This window comes from Sminthopsis crassicaudata, chromosome 1 (genome assembly GCF_048593235.1).
Source record: "Sminthopsis crassicaudata isolate SCR6 chromosome 1, ASM4859323v1, whole genome shotgun sequence".
Classification (NCBI taxonomy): Eukaryota; Metazoa; Chordata; class Mammalia; order Dasyuromorphia; family Dasyuridae; genus Sminthopsis; species Sminthopsis crassicaudata.
In genome coordinates this window covers 525,514,330-525,532,198 of record NC_133617.1, presented here as the reverse complement: position 1 = coordinate 525,532,198, position 17,869 = coordinate 525,514,330, and the positions used below count along the sequence as shown (strand labels likewise).

Sequence of the window (17,869 nt, the reverse complement as noted above, 5' to 3'; positions counted from 1 at the left end):
TAAAATGGATTTTAAATGAGATTTCTTGTTGGGCCACACTATGCCAAATAACGATATCACTCTAATAATTTAGTTGTAAAATAGTTGATTGTTTACTCTCATCAGGACTTTACCTAAAAGGGGAACCTAGAGGGAAAAGATTATATTTATGTCCCTCATTAGCAATTTTTCTAGCAAAGACTCAAGCCAGAACCCACAAATACTAATTTATCCAAGCAGAGTGTTTAACAATTCTATTCTATACACTGTAATACCATATTATTCAATCTCATATCAACTATAAGTTTTTCAGGGTCCTGATACATATTCAAATACTTACAGTTGATTAGTATGGCTATAACAGATGCCATTAAACTGATAAAGCATTCAACTTACTAAAAATATTCCTGCCTTCCTACAATTTCCATTTGAAAAATAATCTAAAGACTCAAACTTGCTAAGTCTTGTTCAATGAAACTACCTGAAACAATAGAACACTCCCCCAAGACAAAATTTAGCTCTACCAATTCACTATATTTATTAAATCAGAAGATTGCTGTGCTACTTAATGCATGGAAATTAAGAAATATGCGAAATCATGGACTAAAATTAAAATATGTGTTATATATTATCAAAGAATTGAGTGTGATAATGATTAGTATCAAAAAGTGATCAAACAGATCTAAATCTCTTTGATCTAACAGAACTAAATCAAACTAATATTACTGAATAGAAACTCATTATGCCCAAACAGAAGAATTTAAGTTACAAAACAGTGTAGAAGGTGGCAAGAATGCATGCATGCCACCAAATGCAACAGCATAAGAAAATGTGAAGTGTAAAGAAATGTGAAGATTTATGGAAAATATTATATAACACTGGGATTGTCTAAGAAAGAATCGTCAAAAGAATCTATCAAAAACAATATCAAAAGCAGTGTTTAAAGCATCAAAACATCTATCAAAATGTCACAATCCAGGTATTTCAGGATTTACTCTGATCATCCTGGACAGTTAACAAACTTAAGTTATATGATGATTAGGCAAACATACAAACATATGCAAGTCTCGCTGACTATAAGTAAAAATATATAATGGACAATCTAAACTTCTGAAGTGTTTCATCAAAACTAAGATTAAAATAAAGCTATCAAATGACCATTTCCACTTAGGGGTTGGCCACTCCAATAAACAGGTAATTAACAGTGTGTACATATGCACAGGAATGACTAAATAGTTGAAAATTTATGATAAATTAAAATCTTAAAAAAATCAGAACTCCATCTATAAGTGTTTAACCTAATGTTCCTCTCTTCTGATCTCATGAAATATATACTAATGCTGACAGCTAAACAAGATTGCCCATTTGACATAGATTAGGAATCAGCAAGAACTCATGCTGAAAACTCAAAAAGTCATTAGTCTTCTTTCCATAAAAAAAAAGAAAAAGCAAGGCTTACCTGTCCCAATAGTTTCATATAATTCATAATATTTGAGAAGTTCATCATAATCTCCCACAGCCATAGTGAAAGCTTGTTTCAAAGTACCGAAAAATATAAAACAAGCATACAATCTGTTGGATAGAAATAACACAAAAGCATTAAAACCTAGTTTTTAAAATTAAAGATGATTTAAATGGTTGATAAGAACTTTTAAATAGAAAGAGATCAAAAACTTTGTTTTCTTAATGCCCACAACAATCTTTTACATAGATTAAATATTCAACATTTATTAATCTAATCCCAATTATTTATGATAATCAATCATCTGACTAGAATCAACAATATGCATCGTTAATATGTCAATGTGCAGTTGTAGAATTGATCATGAAACTAGAACATTCAGGCCCAGAGCTTCCCTTTTTCCTAATGAATCTACCTTTTGACTAATTCCACTCATTAGCATCTCCACCAATAGATGAGTTGAGAAAATAGAAAGGATGAAGCTAATGGGTTGGGTTTTGTTCTTGATTCCCCCTCGCTTAAGACGCAGGAAGGAGACAGCCTAAATAAAAACTAAGTTGGCTTAAGATCCAACTGTTTGATTGTCTCTGGAATTCAACCACTACATTTTCCCTCTAAGAAATCAGAAAGAAACAAAACTTAAGAGTAGGTTGTTTCTCCAACAAGATAAATCTGCTATCACATTGCCTCTAGATAGAAATATCTATCATGAACAATAAACCACTATAATACTTTGGCAGATAAACCTAAGATACCTTGGCAGAATTCTGAATTGCATTCCTAGAAGTGTTTTGTAACAAAAGCAGATTCCAATCCTGGTTCTGCCAACTTAATGATCATATGAACTTGACCAAGTAATTTACTTTGCTTTTCTTGGTCTTAGTTTTCTCATGATGATTAATGTTTCTTTCCAGCCTCAAAATCTTATTAAAAATTATTTCTAATATTGTTATGTCTGTGTATGTGCATGTGCTCATGGATTTGCATGAGCCTTTGCTAGCAGTAAAAAGAAAGAATGATGCAAGAACAGAGCAAAAAAAGTACACAAAATAAGTTCATACAAAATCAGAAGGCTTGGGGTAGGTCGTAAGATTGGAGGAAGAGAACTACATGAAGATGTTTTTTAGAGCTAGAATTAAAGAAGCAGGTAAGACAGTGAGCGAATAAAGAGCAGGAGGGGGAGAAAGCAGCTTGGGAAAAGATGCTCTAAAATGGTCCCTTGCCGACAGAAATAAGCCTACATACAAGTCAGAAGCTCAGTATGTGTAAAGAGCATGTCTCATTCTTTCTTCCCTCCATGATTCACAAAACCCTAAATATAACAGGATCTGTTTCCCCTGTATTCATTCTACCCTGTTAGAGAAAGACAAATGGCTCTACTTGATTTATTAAAAGCAGACCAAGTACCTGCCTAGGCTGCTATAGGCAAAAGAACAAGGAAATAATCATATAATCATTGTTGTTGAATCATTTCAGACACTTTGTGATCACATTTGGAGTATTCTCAGCAAAGACAAAGGAATGCTTTGCCATTTCCTTCTCCAGCTCATCTTACAGATGAGGAAGTGGGTTGCCCAGTCACAGGTTTAGGAAGTGTCTGAAGCCACATTTGAATTCATGAGGATGAGTCTTCTGGGTTCCAAAATCAATGTACTCTCCAATGTGCTATCCATCTATCAATCATACAATCAGGATGAGTTAATACAAATTTCCACCCCAATATTACAATGAAAAGACCTGGGATTAAAGCCTAGCCTTGCCATTTATTGTCAATGTCACCTTAGTTGTGTCACTTGACCTCTCAAATACTTCCTTACCTATAAAATGTAAGAAAACAGATCTCAAACGTCCTTTCTAGTTCCAAACTTAGGAGCTCCAAAGGAAACTTGTATTATTGCCATTTGATAAGTAAAAATGTCTCAAAGAGACAGAATTGATGCAGAAATAAATTTCAAAATTGAACTGCTACAGATTGCAAGCACAAGATATTTCTTATTATGGCATCTTTATATAAAACATGGGGGGAGAAAATCTGAGCTAGATGTCAGCTCTGTCAATCAGATTTGTAGTCAGCCACACACAATCAAAAGAGCATTACCCAAAGAGTATAAAAGAAAATCTCTAGTGACATGCCACAACCCCTGGGCATCAACATTTTTATCAATGGTTTGGACAAGGACACAGAAAAAATGTTTATTCTTCATGTGGATGGTAATTCTTCAGTGGAAAGCTAATTCACTCAATGACAGAGTCAATATTTTAAATGATCCCTGTAGGCTGGAATAAGGCCAAAACTAACAAAATACAATTTGATAGGAACAAACATAAAGTACTATATTTATGTTCCACAGAATCAACCACAGACCTTCACAATAGGGATACCTGGCTTAAAAAGAAATGATGTGAAATATTTTAGTAGAGAACAAGCTCAAAAAAAATAAATAAATAATTGAAACAAGGTGACAACGCCCACCAAAAATAACAAATGCAATGGTAGAAACCCTTTAAATGTCACATGGTATCCAGAACAAGAGGTAAGGATTTCATTATACCATACCAAGTACTGTGTTTCAGTCACATTTTAAGACACTAAAAGACTATCTAGAGGACTATCATAGTAAGAATGAGGGGCATAAAAACTAGAACACTTGAGGAACAAAGACTAATTAATTAGCCTGGACAAATAAGAATAACAAATAACACAATCACTAATTTCAAATAACTGTAAAGTTCTCAAATGGAAGGAAAAAAATCTGTTCCTAGCTGCTGCAACAAGCAGAAGTAGGAATGATGAAAACAAAAGAGAGAGGTTCATAAAAGTTTCCTAAGCTTTTCATATCCAAAGAATGAACTATGGAGTCTGAATCGAAGCACACACTATTTTCACTTTTTGGAAGATTTTGTTTTTTCTTTCTTGTGGCTTTATATTTTTATTTTGATTCTTCTTTCACAGCATTAATCACAACATGACTAATAAGGAAATATGTTTAACATGATTGTTCATGTATAATCTATATCAGATTGCTTGCCGTCTTGGAAGGGGGAAGGGAGGGAAAGAAGAAAAAATTGAGACTCAAAATCTTACAAAAGTGAATGCTGAAAATTATATGTAGTAGGAAAACAATTAAAATACTATTAAGTGAATAAATTAACAAACAAATAAATAAATGAGTAGGTAAATAGATAGTTTCCTATATTTTTGTCATAGGATTCAGAACTAGAAGAGCCTTGGAGACACCTAGTTAAATTCCCTTATTCATATCTATTTCACTGAACATGTTCAAAAGGAGGCTGAATATCCACTAGACAACTTGTAAGGATGAATGCTTCTGAGGGGCAGAATCTGGCCTAGAACCCAGTCTCCTTTCTTACAAGAGTGTTTCTTTTTCAGCTATCAGGTTAGAAGTTGCTCTGAGAATATTCTTCCTACCTTTCTTCTTGGTAAGGCCTGGATTCAGGCAAAATTGAGTTCAAAGCCAGCCTCATTCATTTCCTTGCTGGGTGATCCTGGACAATTCATTTAATTTCTGCCTCACAAAATGGGGATAATAATAATAATAATAATCCCAGGGTTGTTTTGAGAATATAATGAAATAACAATTGCAAAGTACCTTACAGTTCTTGGCAAATAGTAACCACTACAAAAATATTAAATACTGCTATTAGTCTTGTTTTTATTATTATTACTACTACTAGATAGGTAGTTCAGAACCTCCATCAAGAAAATCTGAGTTTAAATTCTGCTTCAGACAACTTTAGTTGGGACACTTCACAGAATTGTCTCTTGGTTTTTATTTAATCTTATATAAAATGGGGATGATTAATATCACAAACGCTATTCTTCCTCAGTTGTTGTGAGAATAAAATGGGATATTTAGAAAGTACTTAAATATATATGTTATGAAACATATAGATACTAGCTAGTATAATTAAATTAAACATGTAAAAGAGCTTTGCGAAACTTAAGAAATTTGGGTCTGCTAGATCCAATGGATAGAGTACCTATTAGGTCTGGAATCTGAAGGACTTGAGTTCAAATCCTATCTCAGGCACTTTCCCCTCCCCCCCAGGCTGGGATTAAGTGACTTGCCCTGGGCCACACAGCTAGGAAGTGTGAAGTGTCTGAGACCAGATTTGAACTCGGGTCCTACTGAATTCAAGGCTGGTGCTCTATCCATTGTGCCATCTAGCTGCTCCAGACCTCAGACCCTTAATAGCTGTGTGACTATGGGCAAGTCCCTTCAGCCAGATCATCACCACCCCCTCCAAAAAATAAGGAGTATTATTAAATCAGAATGCAAAGCCCTCGACAAATCGTAAAACTCACCATCAATGATAGCTATTATTATTAAGCCAGATAATATGTTAAAGCCCTCTGCAAACCTTAAAGAATTATATAAATTTAATCAATTAATTATTACTTAAATTTAATTATTAGATTAATTATATAAAAATAATTAATAAAATTAATTATTTACATCAGACATGTAAAGTGCTTTGGCAAACCTTAAAACCCTCTATAAATACTAGTTATTACTATTAAGTCTGATAACATGCGCTCTACAAGCCTTAAATTATATTTTTGCTATATATAATGCTATAAAATATATGTATAATGGATATGTAAATATATGTATGTAAGTTTTTATGCAAAATATATAATTATTGAAATCAGACAACGTGTAAAACGCTTTGCAAACCATAAAGCTCCCTAAAAATCCCAGCTATTATTATTAAAACAGAGGAGGTTTGCAAACCTCAAAGCCCTGCACAAACACTAGCAATGACAATTTCGCGTGTCGATGTCAAGGACCTTTTTGGCAATCTGCTCCAGCTTATATAACCCTTCTCGGAATAATGCCCGGTCGCCCACAGCATTAACGGAAGGCAAAGCTAATTTTCACTTAAGGCCTGGGGGATCTTTTAAAAAAAAATCCCCCCCCACGCCCCTCCTCCTGGGATCCATCCCAGGACCCTGGAGACCCAGCCCCCTCCCACCTCAGCTCCCAGAGAAGTGATCGGTCTGCGGGGGCCCGACAGGCCCAGGAGACCGGTTCTGCCCGGCAGGTGAGAGGGGCCGGCCGGCCGCCGAGTCTCCGCAATCCCCAGCACCACGACACGGTGCCTCCGGGGGGTCCGCACCCAGGCCCCGATCCCATCCTCGCCGGACCGGGGCCACCACTCACCCGCGAGGAGAGAAAAGGACCAGGACGCGGCGGCGGCGGCGGCAGTACGGGACCAACCAGCAGAACCGTTGAAGGACTCTTAGGGAAACGAAGCGGAAAGCTCCGGCCAACGCCGCCGGCACCTCCTCCGGCTAGTGTTCAAACCTCCCGGCTCCCCGCCTCGCTTCCGTCCGCCAATAGAATCAAATCTCGGAGACCGGAAGGGGCGTGAAGGAGGGAAGAGGGCGGGAGGAGGCGGGGCAAAGCAGGGGGCGGAGCTTTTCCTGAGAGTGGACTCAGTTTCTCGGGAGACTGCTGGAGGAGGCGATCCTCCCTTCGCTTTTCCCTTCCCCTTCCCCTCCCGGCTTCGGCAACTCTCCGTAGTGGACTTTGAAGTACTTCCTTCTCTCTAGACTGCCGTCCAACTCTCCTTTTTTCCTACTTTCCCTTACCTCAGCCCCAAAGAACTAGAAGCGACCCATCCACTACAATACCCCCATTGTACAGCTGAGAAAACTAAGGCCCACAGAGTTTAAGTGGTTTGCCCAAAGTCACAGAGGGAATAAAGAGCAAAACTGGAATTTGAGTTTGTCTACTTCCAAACTTACGGTACCTTCCAACCAACTGTTGGAAGTTGTTTTTTAATAGGATTGTTTTTTCAACTAATGAAAAGCCATTTCTCTGACCTTCCCAGTGAAAAAAGAAAAAACACCTTTGTAACAAAAATGTATAGTCAAGCAAAACAAATTCCTACGTTAGCTATATCCAAAATTATACATGGATCTGTACCCTGAAACCTCTCGTGTCAGGAGAAATGTAGCAAGTTTCATCAGGAGTCCACCCCGTGGAATCCCAGTTGGTCATCTCTCAGCAAGACTTACTCTACGGCACACACTGTGCGGAATACTGAGGATGCAAATAAAAAGCTAAAACAACGCCTGCCCTCAGAGAGCTCACATTGTGATGGGGGAGACGATATACATATCAATAAATACACATAAAATTAATACAGGATAGATGAAAGGAGACCCTGGAGGGCCTGGCAGTAGCATCTGGGGAAACCAGGGCAATCTCCCTGGAGAAGATGTTCTTGCAGTGAAGCTCTCCAGAGCATCAGCTCCTCAATCTGCATTTGATTCACTTCTGCCACCAGGACCTTGAAAACTGGCAAAGGATGTACTTATCAATATTATGATAGAATGCTCCTGTTACTTAGTCTTTGCACAACTTGTCCCCTCTGTCGGAAATAGACTACTCTCTCCCTCTCCCAGTTTTTAGCTTCCTTAAAAGCATAGCTCAACAATGAACCAAATCAGCTCCAATAGAGCAGTAAAGAACTGAACCAGCTACACCCAGCGAAAGAACTCTGGGAGATGACTGTGAACAACTACATAGAATTCCCAAATACTCTATTTTTGTCTGCCTGCATTTTAGATTTCCTTCACAGACTAATTGTACACTATTTCAAAGTCCGATTCTTTTTGAACAGCAAAATAACTATTTGGACATGTATACATATATTGTATTTAATTTATACTTTAACATATTGAACATGTATTGGCCAACCTGCCATCTGGGGGAGGGGGAAAATTGGAACAAAAGATTTGGCAATTGTCAAAAAAATTTAATTTAATTTAAGTTAATTTAATTTAAATTACCAAGGGGGGGGGGGAAAGCATAGCTCAAGCAACAGTTTTTACATGGAGCATCTCATGATCTCAGTTTTTAGCACTGTTTTCCTCTTGATAGTGCTTTACATTAGTGTACTTTAATTTTATTTACTTGCATACTTGTATTATACCAGTAGAATATAAGCTCTTTGCAAGGAGAAATTTGTTTCTTTTGTCTTTGCAAATCCAAGTAGAAAGTAACCCAAGTACTGCTATACTCATTTACTTGGTGAAACTCCAGTCAATGTATTCTCTTTACAATGGAAAGATGCAAAAATGAATCACTGTCTTCTATACACTGACAAAAAAACAACAACAAAAATTTTTTCTTTTTTTTTTAATCTCTCCACCTCCCCTCCCCAGTGTATCCAATTACTTCTGAGCTACACATCTTTTAGCAATGTGAGTGGTTAACAGTTTTTCCAAATATTTCCAAGTTAAAGAGACACAGTAAATATCTAAAGAGGAAACAAAGATAAACTTACCTGGACCCAGAGGAAAAATCAGATTCAAGTCCTTTCTAAAGAGAGGGAGAGAGGAGGGATTAAGGAATCATCACCTTTCTGCGGCTAACCAAAAGGAATTAAGCAGTTTATTCATACAAACACCTCAGCTCCACTATCTTTCCCGGTGATCTTATAGCTAGATAGTCCTTCTCTAACTTCTAGGAATTTCAATGCAATCCTTCAGCAGTTTTCATTGGACTTCTCAGCTTCCCACAGATCCAAGAGGTGGAAGAGGATAAATTTATCAAAGTACTAGTTTCAAGTTTAGATTAAAACTCCATAGAGGGGATTGAGGAAGAAAACACAAAGCAGCAAGCATCTGGATTTCTTTGGCAATACCTATAAAAGGCATGATTGAGGGAGATCTTTGATAATATAGTAGATGACTCAAGAAACTTATGTCAGTTTGCATGAATTGTTGCTAAGTGAAGTGAGTAGAACCAAGACAACATTGTACACAGCAACAAGATTATGGGATGATCAAGCCTGATGGACTTGGCTCCTTTCAACAACAAAGTGATTCAGGGTTATTCCAATAAACTTGTGATGGAAAGTGCCATCTGCACCCAGAGAGAAGGTTTATGGGGACTGAATGTGGATCACAACATAGTATTTTTACCTTTTGTTGTTGTTGTTGTTTTGCTTGGTTTTTTTTCCTCTCATTTTTTTTTCCTTTTTGATCTGATTTGTGTGTGTGTGTGTGTGTGTGTGTGTGTGTGTGTGTGTGTGTGTGCAGCATGATAAATGTGGAAATATGTTTTGAAGAATTGAATATGTTTAATCTGTATTGGATTACTTTCTCTCTAGGGGAGGGGAAAGAGAGGGAGGGAAAAGAGAAGGTGGGAAGGGAAGGAGAAGGAGGGAGAGAAAAATATGGAACACGGTTTTGCAAGGGTAAATGCTGAAAACTATCTTTGCATGTATTTTGAAAAATAAAAGCTATTATTAAAAAATAAAGAAAAGAAAATATTAAAAGGCAAAAAAAGAAACCTGTCTCAATTACTAGTTTTGGGATCATTGATCCCAATAAGGAGTCATTAGACAGATAAGAGGAGAACCAGGAAAAAGTAATGTTATGAAAACCTAGAAAAGAGAGTGTACAAGAGATGGGAATAGACAAGTTTCGGTGGCTGTACAGAGCCATTCCATGTACATTATTGTAACTTGGTATGTATGAGCCTTTATTTCACCATCAGAGAAAATGGACTCAGTTCTTTATGCTGAAATCTCACTCTAGTCTTGGAACTCATTAATTGGAAGTCTCCTCCAGCTTTTCTGCCAATCCTTATTTTATGGTTTTCCTTAAGTCTTCCATTGACTACTCCTTCATGCTTCTGCTTCAGCCTTCAGTTAAAAAAAAAAAAAAAAAAAAAAAAAAGCAAAAAGCTTCCATGTTATAGAAGTCCATCTCACCACTTATACTCCTGCAACCATACTAAGCTCAGAGTTGGCCACAGTCAGACCCAAGACGAGAAAAAAAAACACTTTCTCTCCAGGATTACATCCTAGGAACCACAGCCAGGCACAAAACATTTTTTCTCTGCACGCAAGAGTCCATTTCAAAAGTTGGCCAAATAAAAATAAAATGATGTATTTGTAAAGTGCTTAGCAAAAGTTAAAGCATTACCTAATTTTGAGGCAGCTAGATGGCACAGGGGATAGAGAGCTGGGATGGGAATCTGAAAAAATGTCCATAAATTGGACAAGTTATCCTATACAATGTTTGGAATGTTATTATTCTGAACTCTTATTATTAGGACCAAAAATGATTTCAAAGGACTAATGATAAAACGTATTTACCTCTGGATAGAAAGATGAAGGATTAAGAATACAGAATAAGACAAAATTTTTTTTTGGATATGAGAAAATTTGTTTTGATTGAATATACAAGTTTGTAATGGGTTTTCGTTTTTTGTATGTGTTCTTATTTGGGCAAGAGAGGGGATAGGTGAGTTAAGTAAGAAAGGGAATCTTACCTAATTAAAACAAATAATTTTAATAGCCAATTATATAAATGAAATTTAACATTTATAAGTTTTTCATTGTGCTTATATTAAACCTCCAATTGCTCAGAGATAGTAGCATAGGAAAATTATTTGAAAAAAAATCACATACTTTCAATAATATTTTCAAGTAGATTCTTGGCTATTTGTAATGATAGATATGCTAAACATGAAAAAGAGATTTTTAAGCCCATTGATTATTGTTAATAAGCATATTTATGTGATAACCTTGTTAAAATGATTAAAGAAAACATCTTCTACCAACATAACAACTGCATATTTTAGTTTTCTTTAAAACTTTTAGCACAGAGAAGAGTGCAATAAATGGAGTATGGGACTTGAATCAGGAAGATCTGAGTTCAAATCCTATCAGAATTTACTACGTAATCCAAATGGCCAATCACTTGACCTCCATTTGCCTCAGTTCCTTATCTATAAAATGGGGACATACTGGAGAAGAAAATGGCACACTATTCCAATATCTTTGCCAAGAAAACCCCATGGACAAAAGTCTATGGAGTCACACAAAATCAGACATGCAATGTTGCTCTTTTTTAAAAAACAAATTTTATTGATAATCTTTTAAGAACATATAAATTCCCACCATAATCTTCCCCACTATCTCCCAGAGAACCATCAAGACTGATTTAGAAGGGGGTAGCTAGGTGGTGCAGTGGATAGAGCACCAGCCTTCAATTCAGGAGGACCCCAGTTCAAATCTGGTCTCAGACACTTAACACTTCCTAGCTGTGTGACCTGGGCAAGTAACTTAACCCCAGCCTCAGAAAAAAGGGGGGGGGGATGATTTAGAATAAAAAATTTAAAGAATTTTTTAAAGAATAAAAAAAGAGAAGGAAAAAGTTCTAAAAACTAATTGATACAGAAACAATCTGATGCTACATGTTCCTCAATATCTCCTTAGCAGAGGATATTGGATACGGAATCCTGTATATAATGTAAAAGTATTTCTTGAATCAAATTCAGTGAATATTTCACTGCAATAATTTGAAAGAATCAATAATATCTAGACCAATTCTATATTTAGTAATTTTTATAGAAATAGTTCCCTTAGAACCTGAAGTTTCCTCACCTTGAGAAAACTACCCTCTGTTGTCTGCTCAAGCTGGAACAGTTCTCCACAAGGCCTGCTCCACTTTTCCCATTGGTGAATTCCTCCTGAAAAATTCATTATTGGAATTGCCAGGTCAACGTGCCTTCATTCTCATGGAACTATTCCTAGTTTTCTGGATTCTCTTTCTTTTGCTTGAATTTGTATTCCCACTGTTTAATTCAGTGCCTGACACATAGTAAATCCTTAAGAAATGTTCTCTCTCTGTGTAATTATCCCTTCCACATCATAGGAGTTAAGAGTTGTAGTGCCACCCACAACCTGGAAAACATACATAAAATTTTTGCCTGTCCTTTCATACCAGAGAAGGTCTGGATTTTTTCTGTCCTTATCAAATATCATTCTCCTGCTAAGTAAACAGCCTTTTAATAAGTATTGATAGACCTATGAATATCTCATTCTATCTAATATTAAACCTAAGTTATGAATCAGGCCCAACCCAGAACAAGAGCATTACCCTTTTTCTAGATATTCAGATTTTAAATCTTAGCGTCAAACTCAACTCTTTACTCTCCCTATCTGCTTTATCTAGTCAGTTACAAGCCTTGTCAATTCCATTCTACAAAATCTTTGTAACTGTCCCCATATCTCCACTAATATGGCTCACCAACCCATCTCATCACTTCTTGCCTTGCCTATTATAATAGCCTCTTAATCTATCTCTTTACCTCCTCTCTCTTTCTCCAATACCTCCCAGTTTCCAAAGTGATATTCCTAACTCATAAGTCTGAGCATATCTCAATCATCTCAAAAATCTCCAATGGGTCCCTATTACCTCTAGGATAAGAAATAGACTTCTCTGTTTAATATTTAAAATTCTTCACAACCTGGATCCAACTTACTTTTCCAAGGTTATTGCACATTATTCTCTTTTGTATGCTCTGTGGTCTAGCCATTGATGGGATATTGTGAGAATCTTAGGGGAAAATAAATGATCACTCCCTCATAGATTTTGTGATAGTATAATGTAGATGGTTAGTTATTTAATATGCAGAATAGAGAGATTGGATGTAGCATGATACCAGAGAAAACAGATGGGAAAAAAAAGAAAACATAATTATACCCCTAATACCTTAGAAGGGCAGCAGGCAAGCTCAAGCCCAGCTACCATTTCCCATTCTTTTACTCTATATCCAAGAGGAGTATTGGGCTATATCATATATAAAATATTTGTAGTCCAGGAGTTTGATGCCTCTTTAGGGGTCAGGAAAAAAAAAAAAAAAAACACTTTCCCCAGTCACTCTAAAAAGAGTAATTGATTTTCCTTACCACTTAGTCAATAAGTATTAAGCACCTACTATGCCAGGTATCCTGCTAAGCGTTGAAGATTAAAAAAAAAAGAGGGAAAAGACAGTCCCTATTCTCAAGGAAATCACAATCTAATGGAGGCAACAAATATGTACAAACAAACTACATACAGGATAAATAGGGAATAATTAACAAAGGGAAAGCAAAGATGGATTTGAAAAGCTTCCTGTAGAAGAAGGGATTTTAGTTGGAATTTGAAGGACGCCAGCAAAGCTAGCAAGCAGAGATGAGAAGGCAATCTTTCTGATATTGGAGAAGGAGAAAATGCCCAGAGCTGAAAGATGGAGTGTCTTGTTCATGGAACAGACAAGAAGAAGCCAGTATCACTGGAAGGAATACTATGTGGTGGGGAATAAGAAGATTGGGAAGGGAGAAGGTAGCTGGATTATGCTAGACTTTAATTGTTGAACACAGGATTTTCAGGTGATAGGGAGGCTCTGGAGTTTATTGAGTGGGGAGAGAGAGGTGATATGATCAGACTTGCACTTTGGTAGTTAAATGAAGGATGAATTAAAAGGAGGAAAGATTTATGACAAGCAAACTCACCAGCAGCTCTCTCCCATCACATAAATCCCTTTATCTAAAGAAACAGTAAACAGAAGTAGCTGATTAGAATTTAGGAAAGAATATACAAGAGTAAATAAATTCTTTATCAGGAGAGCAAGATGAAAATTCAACCAGCTAGAGAATTACTGAAGAAATCTGTTCTTAGGGTTGGGATGGAAGATAATCTAAACAGAATCCAAGGCAACTTTCTCATATGTCTATGACTCCAAGAATATTTCCTATCTGGCACCTTATGTATCTCAAATATGTCTCTGTCTCTCTCTTTCTCTCTATTCAGAGTCTCTCCATGCCATTTAAAGGGGTTAGAAGTCTCTTAGCCAATCATAAGTTATAGCTCCCACTTTTCCTCACTATCACAGTTGATAATTTTCAACTGTCATTACATAAAAAAATTGTTGTAAATATTTTTTCAAATTCTTTCTTTGATGTCTGGTTTAATCATTAGGTCAGTGACTATGAACCATTTAATCAATCAATAAACATTAAGTACTTACTATGTGCCAAGAATACAAAAAGAGTCAAAAAATCGTTCTTGTTCTCAAGGAACTTACAATATAATAGGGGAGAAAACATTTCAAGCAAATATATTCTAAAAGCAAGCTATGTACAGGATAAATAGAAAATAATCAAAACGGGGGAAGGCACCAGAATTAAGAGATGTTGGGAAAGGCTTCTTGTAAAAGATGGGATTTTATAAGATGGGAAAGACTTCTTGTAAAAGATGGGAACATGCAAAAACCATAGATCTCCTCCAAAATAATCCTCAAGAAAAATAAAGTTTAAAAAAAAAAGTAGGGATGGCACTTTTTCTCATAAGTCCTTCAGAGGACTTCAGTCATTCACCGCTGATCATCCCACAACAATTCTATTACTTTGTACACAGGACATTTCACTTTCCTTGAGTTCATAGAGGACTTTCCAGGTTTTTTCTGAGAGTATCCTGCTCATCATTTCCCAAGGAACAATAATATTTCATCATAATCACAGCATATCATAATTTGTATTCTCTGTCCTGAAAATATGCAAGTGCTTTATAACTACCAGTTAAAATACTATGGATAAAGGATAGGGCTTAGGTTAGAAAAACCAAAATTCAAATCTGTTCTCAAATACTTAGTAGCTATATAACCTTGGACTGTTTAACCTCTGCCTCAGTTTCCTTATCTGTAAAATTGAGATAGCACTTATCTCTGAAGATTGTTGTGAGAATCTAATGAGATAATATTTGTAAAGTACTTAAGCACAGTACCTGGCATGTATAAGTACTGCTGTTGTCCTTGTTGTTTTGTCCTTCCCTTCATGATATCAGGAAGGTAATGCCATTGGATTTAAGTGAGGGAGAGCTGTGCAAGGTCACCTTCCAGAGCCATCTGGGTCCAATGGCCAGATAGAGATCAGGATGACTGGTGATGACTCTGAATGAAAAGGGAAACCTTTTTAAACTAAGGTCTTCAAACATGCCTCAATTTGACTGAGGCACATCCATTCAGTGATTATATATATATATATATATATATATATGTATGTATGTATGTATGTATGTCAAAGAAGCAATTAAGGCAAAGAATAAAATCTAAATAAATAAGTTAATGAATGGATCAATCTGGGAGGGGAAGACCCTCAGTATTTCTGGCCAAAGCAGAAATAACTATTATTTACATTCAAAAGGAGACAATCAAGATATTAGCTATTACTGTAGTTGTTGTTACTATTTATCACTATTATGACTGGGAGGCAATTCAGAAGACAAATGGATATTATGGGTTGAGTGACTGTTTTTGCTAAGTGGTTAGCCTACAACCATGCCATAACACTGGAAAATACATCACTAAAACAAAGTTAAATCAAGCATACCGCCACCTTAATTAGGGATTTTTTATTTTTATTTTTTTTTCTTAGGGATTCTTAACCTTTGATGTATTAACTTGTTTGTAATCCTATTTTATTTTCTGCATTTAAAAATATGATTTTGAAGAGTTCAAAGGCTTCATCAGACTTCTAAAAATGGTCCATGCTTTAAGTTGTATCAATGCAGGATGGAAAGAAAAGGATTTGGAGTCCAGGGCCCTGAACTCAAACCTTCCTTGTGTGACCTTGAAAAAAAGCACTGGCCCTATAGCATTTGAGATTCTTCATATATAAAACAAAGAGACTGGACCTTATAACCTCTAAGTTTCCTTCTAGCTCAGAATCTAAGATACACACAAAGATTTAATTCTCTTCTTTGCACTGCTTGACAAACATTTCTTGCTCATACAGTGGAAAGGGAACCTCCCCTATCATCTTCCTGGCTTCTTTCTCTAAACCAGGTTTATGCATGGCTAAACAAAAGAACCTCTATCCTGTGGCTGGCAGCTTGTACATCACATAATTCCACATGATTTTCATAGGCACTTAAAAAAAGATGGACAGCAGAGTAGAAGCAGCAGAATATTAGTCTGGATTCACAACCCCAAGTGAGCCATATTCTCAAATCTGGAATAAGTTTGTGTGTAATGCCACTTTCCCATTGGCTAATGTGAAGATAAAGAGCAGAAGGCACTTAATTCTCAGTATAAAATCAGAGAGTTTTCTTTTTCAAGTTTAGGTGAACATGGATCATATTTATGGCTAGAATCCAAATTCCAGCTAGTACCATGATCTGGCTAATGTATCCCAAATTAACAAATACATTCTTGTAATACTGGTAGCATTTAAATGAGCACTATTGTAAATCACCAATTTTTAATACTTTAAAATATATACATTTTTGTCCCAACAGTACCACTACTGGGTCTCAATCCTAAGGAAATCATAAAAGAGGGAAAAATGCAAAAATATTTATAGCAGCTCTTTTTGTGGTAGCAAAGAATTGGAAAATGGAAAAGCAATTGGGAAATGGCTAAATAAATTATAGTATATGAAAGCAATGGAATAGTTTTTGGGTTTTTTTTTTAATTTTATTAAAACTTTTTATTTACAAAACATATGCATGGGTAATTTTTCAGCATTGATACTTGCAAAACTTTTTGTTCCAAATTTTTTCCTCCTTCCTCGCACCCCTTCTCTAGATGGCAGGTAGTCTAATATATGTTAAACATGGTAAAAATATATGTTAAACGCAATATATGCATACATTTTTATATAATTATCTTGTAACACAAGAAAAATCAAATCAAACCAGAAAAAAAAAGAGAAGCAAAATAAAATGCAAGCAAAACAACCACAAAAAGAGTGAAGATGCTATGTTGTGGTCCATACTGTGTGTAGATGGCTCTCTTATCACTGAACAATTGGAATTGGTTTGAATCATATCATTGTTAAAGAGAGCCACTTCCATCAGAATTGATCATCGTATTGTTGCTGTGTATAATGATTCTGCTCATTTCACTTAGTATCAGTTTATGTAAGTCTCTCCAAGACTCTGAAATAATCTAGTTAGCAGGATTATTTAGTGCTTTTTCTTCTCAGTTCTTATACTGGAACAAGTTTTCTCCCATTATAGAATATAAACTTCTCAGAGAGGTCAAGAAGTATTTAACTTATGCCTTGCATCAGTTAGCATTTAGTGCTTAATAAATACTTATCTAAGTGTGGGGCTCTTTTGATTATTAAAGGATCAAACAGAACCAAGGAAAGCAATGGAATAGTAATGTTGTATAAAAAAAAATGAACAAACTGATTTTAGAAAGATCTGGAAAGATTTACATGAACTGATGCTGAGCAAAACAGGCAGAACCAGGAATACATTTTACACAGTAATAGTAAGATTGTGCCATGATCAACTGTGAAGACTTAGTTTTTCCCAGCAGTTCGGTAATCTAAGGCAATTCCAAAAAACTGGAGAAAAAACATCATCTGCATCCAGAAGAACTATGGAAATTGAATGTAAATCAACACATGCTATGTTCACTTTTTTTTCTTTTCTTTTTTTTTTTTTGTTTCATGGTTTTTCCCTTTTGTTCAAATTTTTTTCTCCCAATATGATTCATAAAGAAGTGTGTATTTAAAAAGTTAATATACTTGTGAAAAAACAAAATATATATAAAATAATTTAAAAGAAAATATATATATATATACATTTTATATTTTCCCAATTAC

General features: G+C 35.8%; 1 protein-coding gene across 4 annotated transcripts in view; it reads right to left on the bottom strand.

Annotated features, from left to right (window-relative positions):
* The window catches only part of MELK (maternal embryonic leucine zipper kinase), an 88,883-nt gene extending 79,994 nt beyond the window's left edge, over positions 1-8,889 (bottom strand). The window contains exons 1-2 of one of the 4 annotated variants that reach the window (XM_074281758.1): positions 8,762-8,889; positions 1,439-1,551 (exon numbers count right to left, since the gene is read on the bottom strand). In XM_074281758.1, the coding sequence (XP_074137859.1) occupies positions 1,439-1,502 (64 nt within the window). In that variant the 5' untranslated portion in view covers positions 1,503-1,551; positions 8,762-8,889. The other 3 variants (XM_074281757.1, XM_074281755.1, XM_074281756.1) reach the window with 3 other exon arrangements.
* Between the last annotated feature and the right edge of the window lie 8,980 nt (positions 8,890-17,869).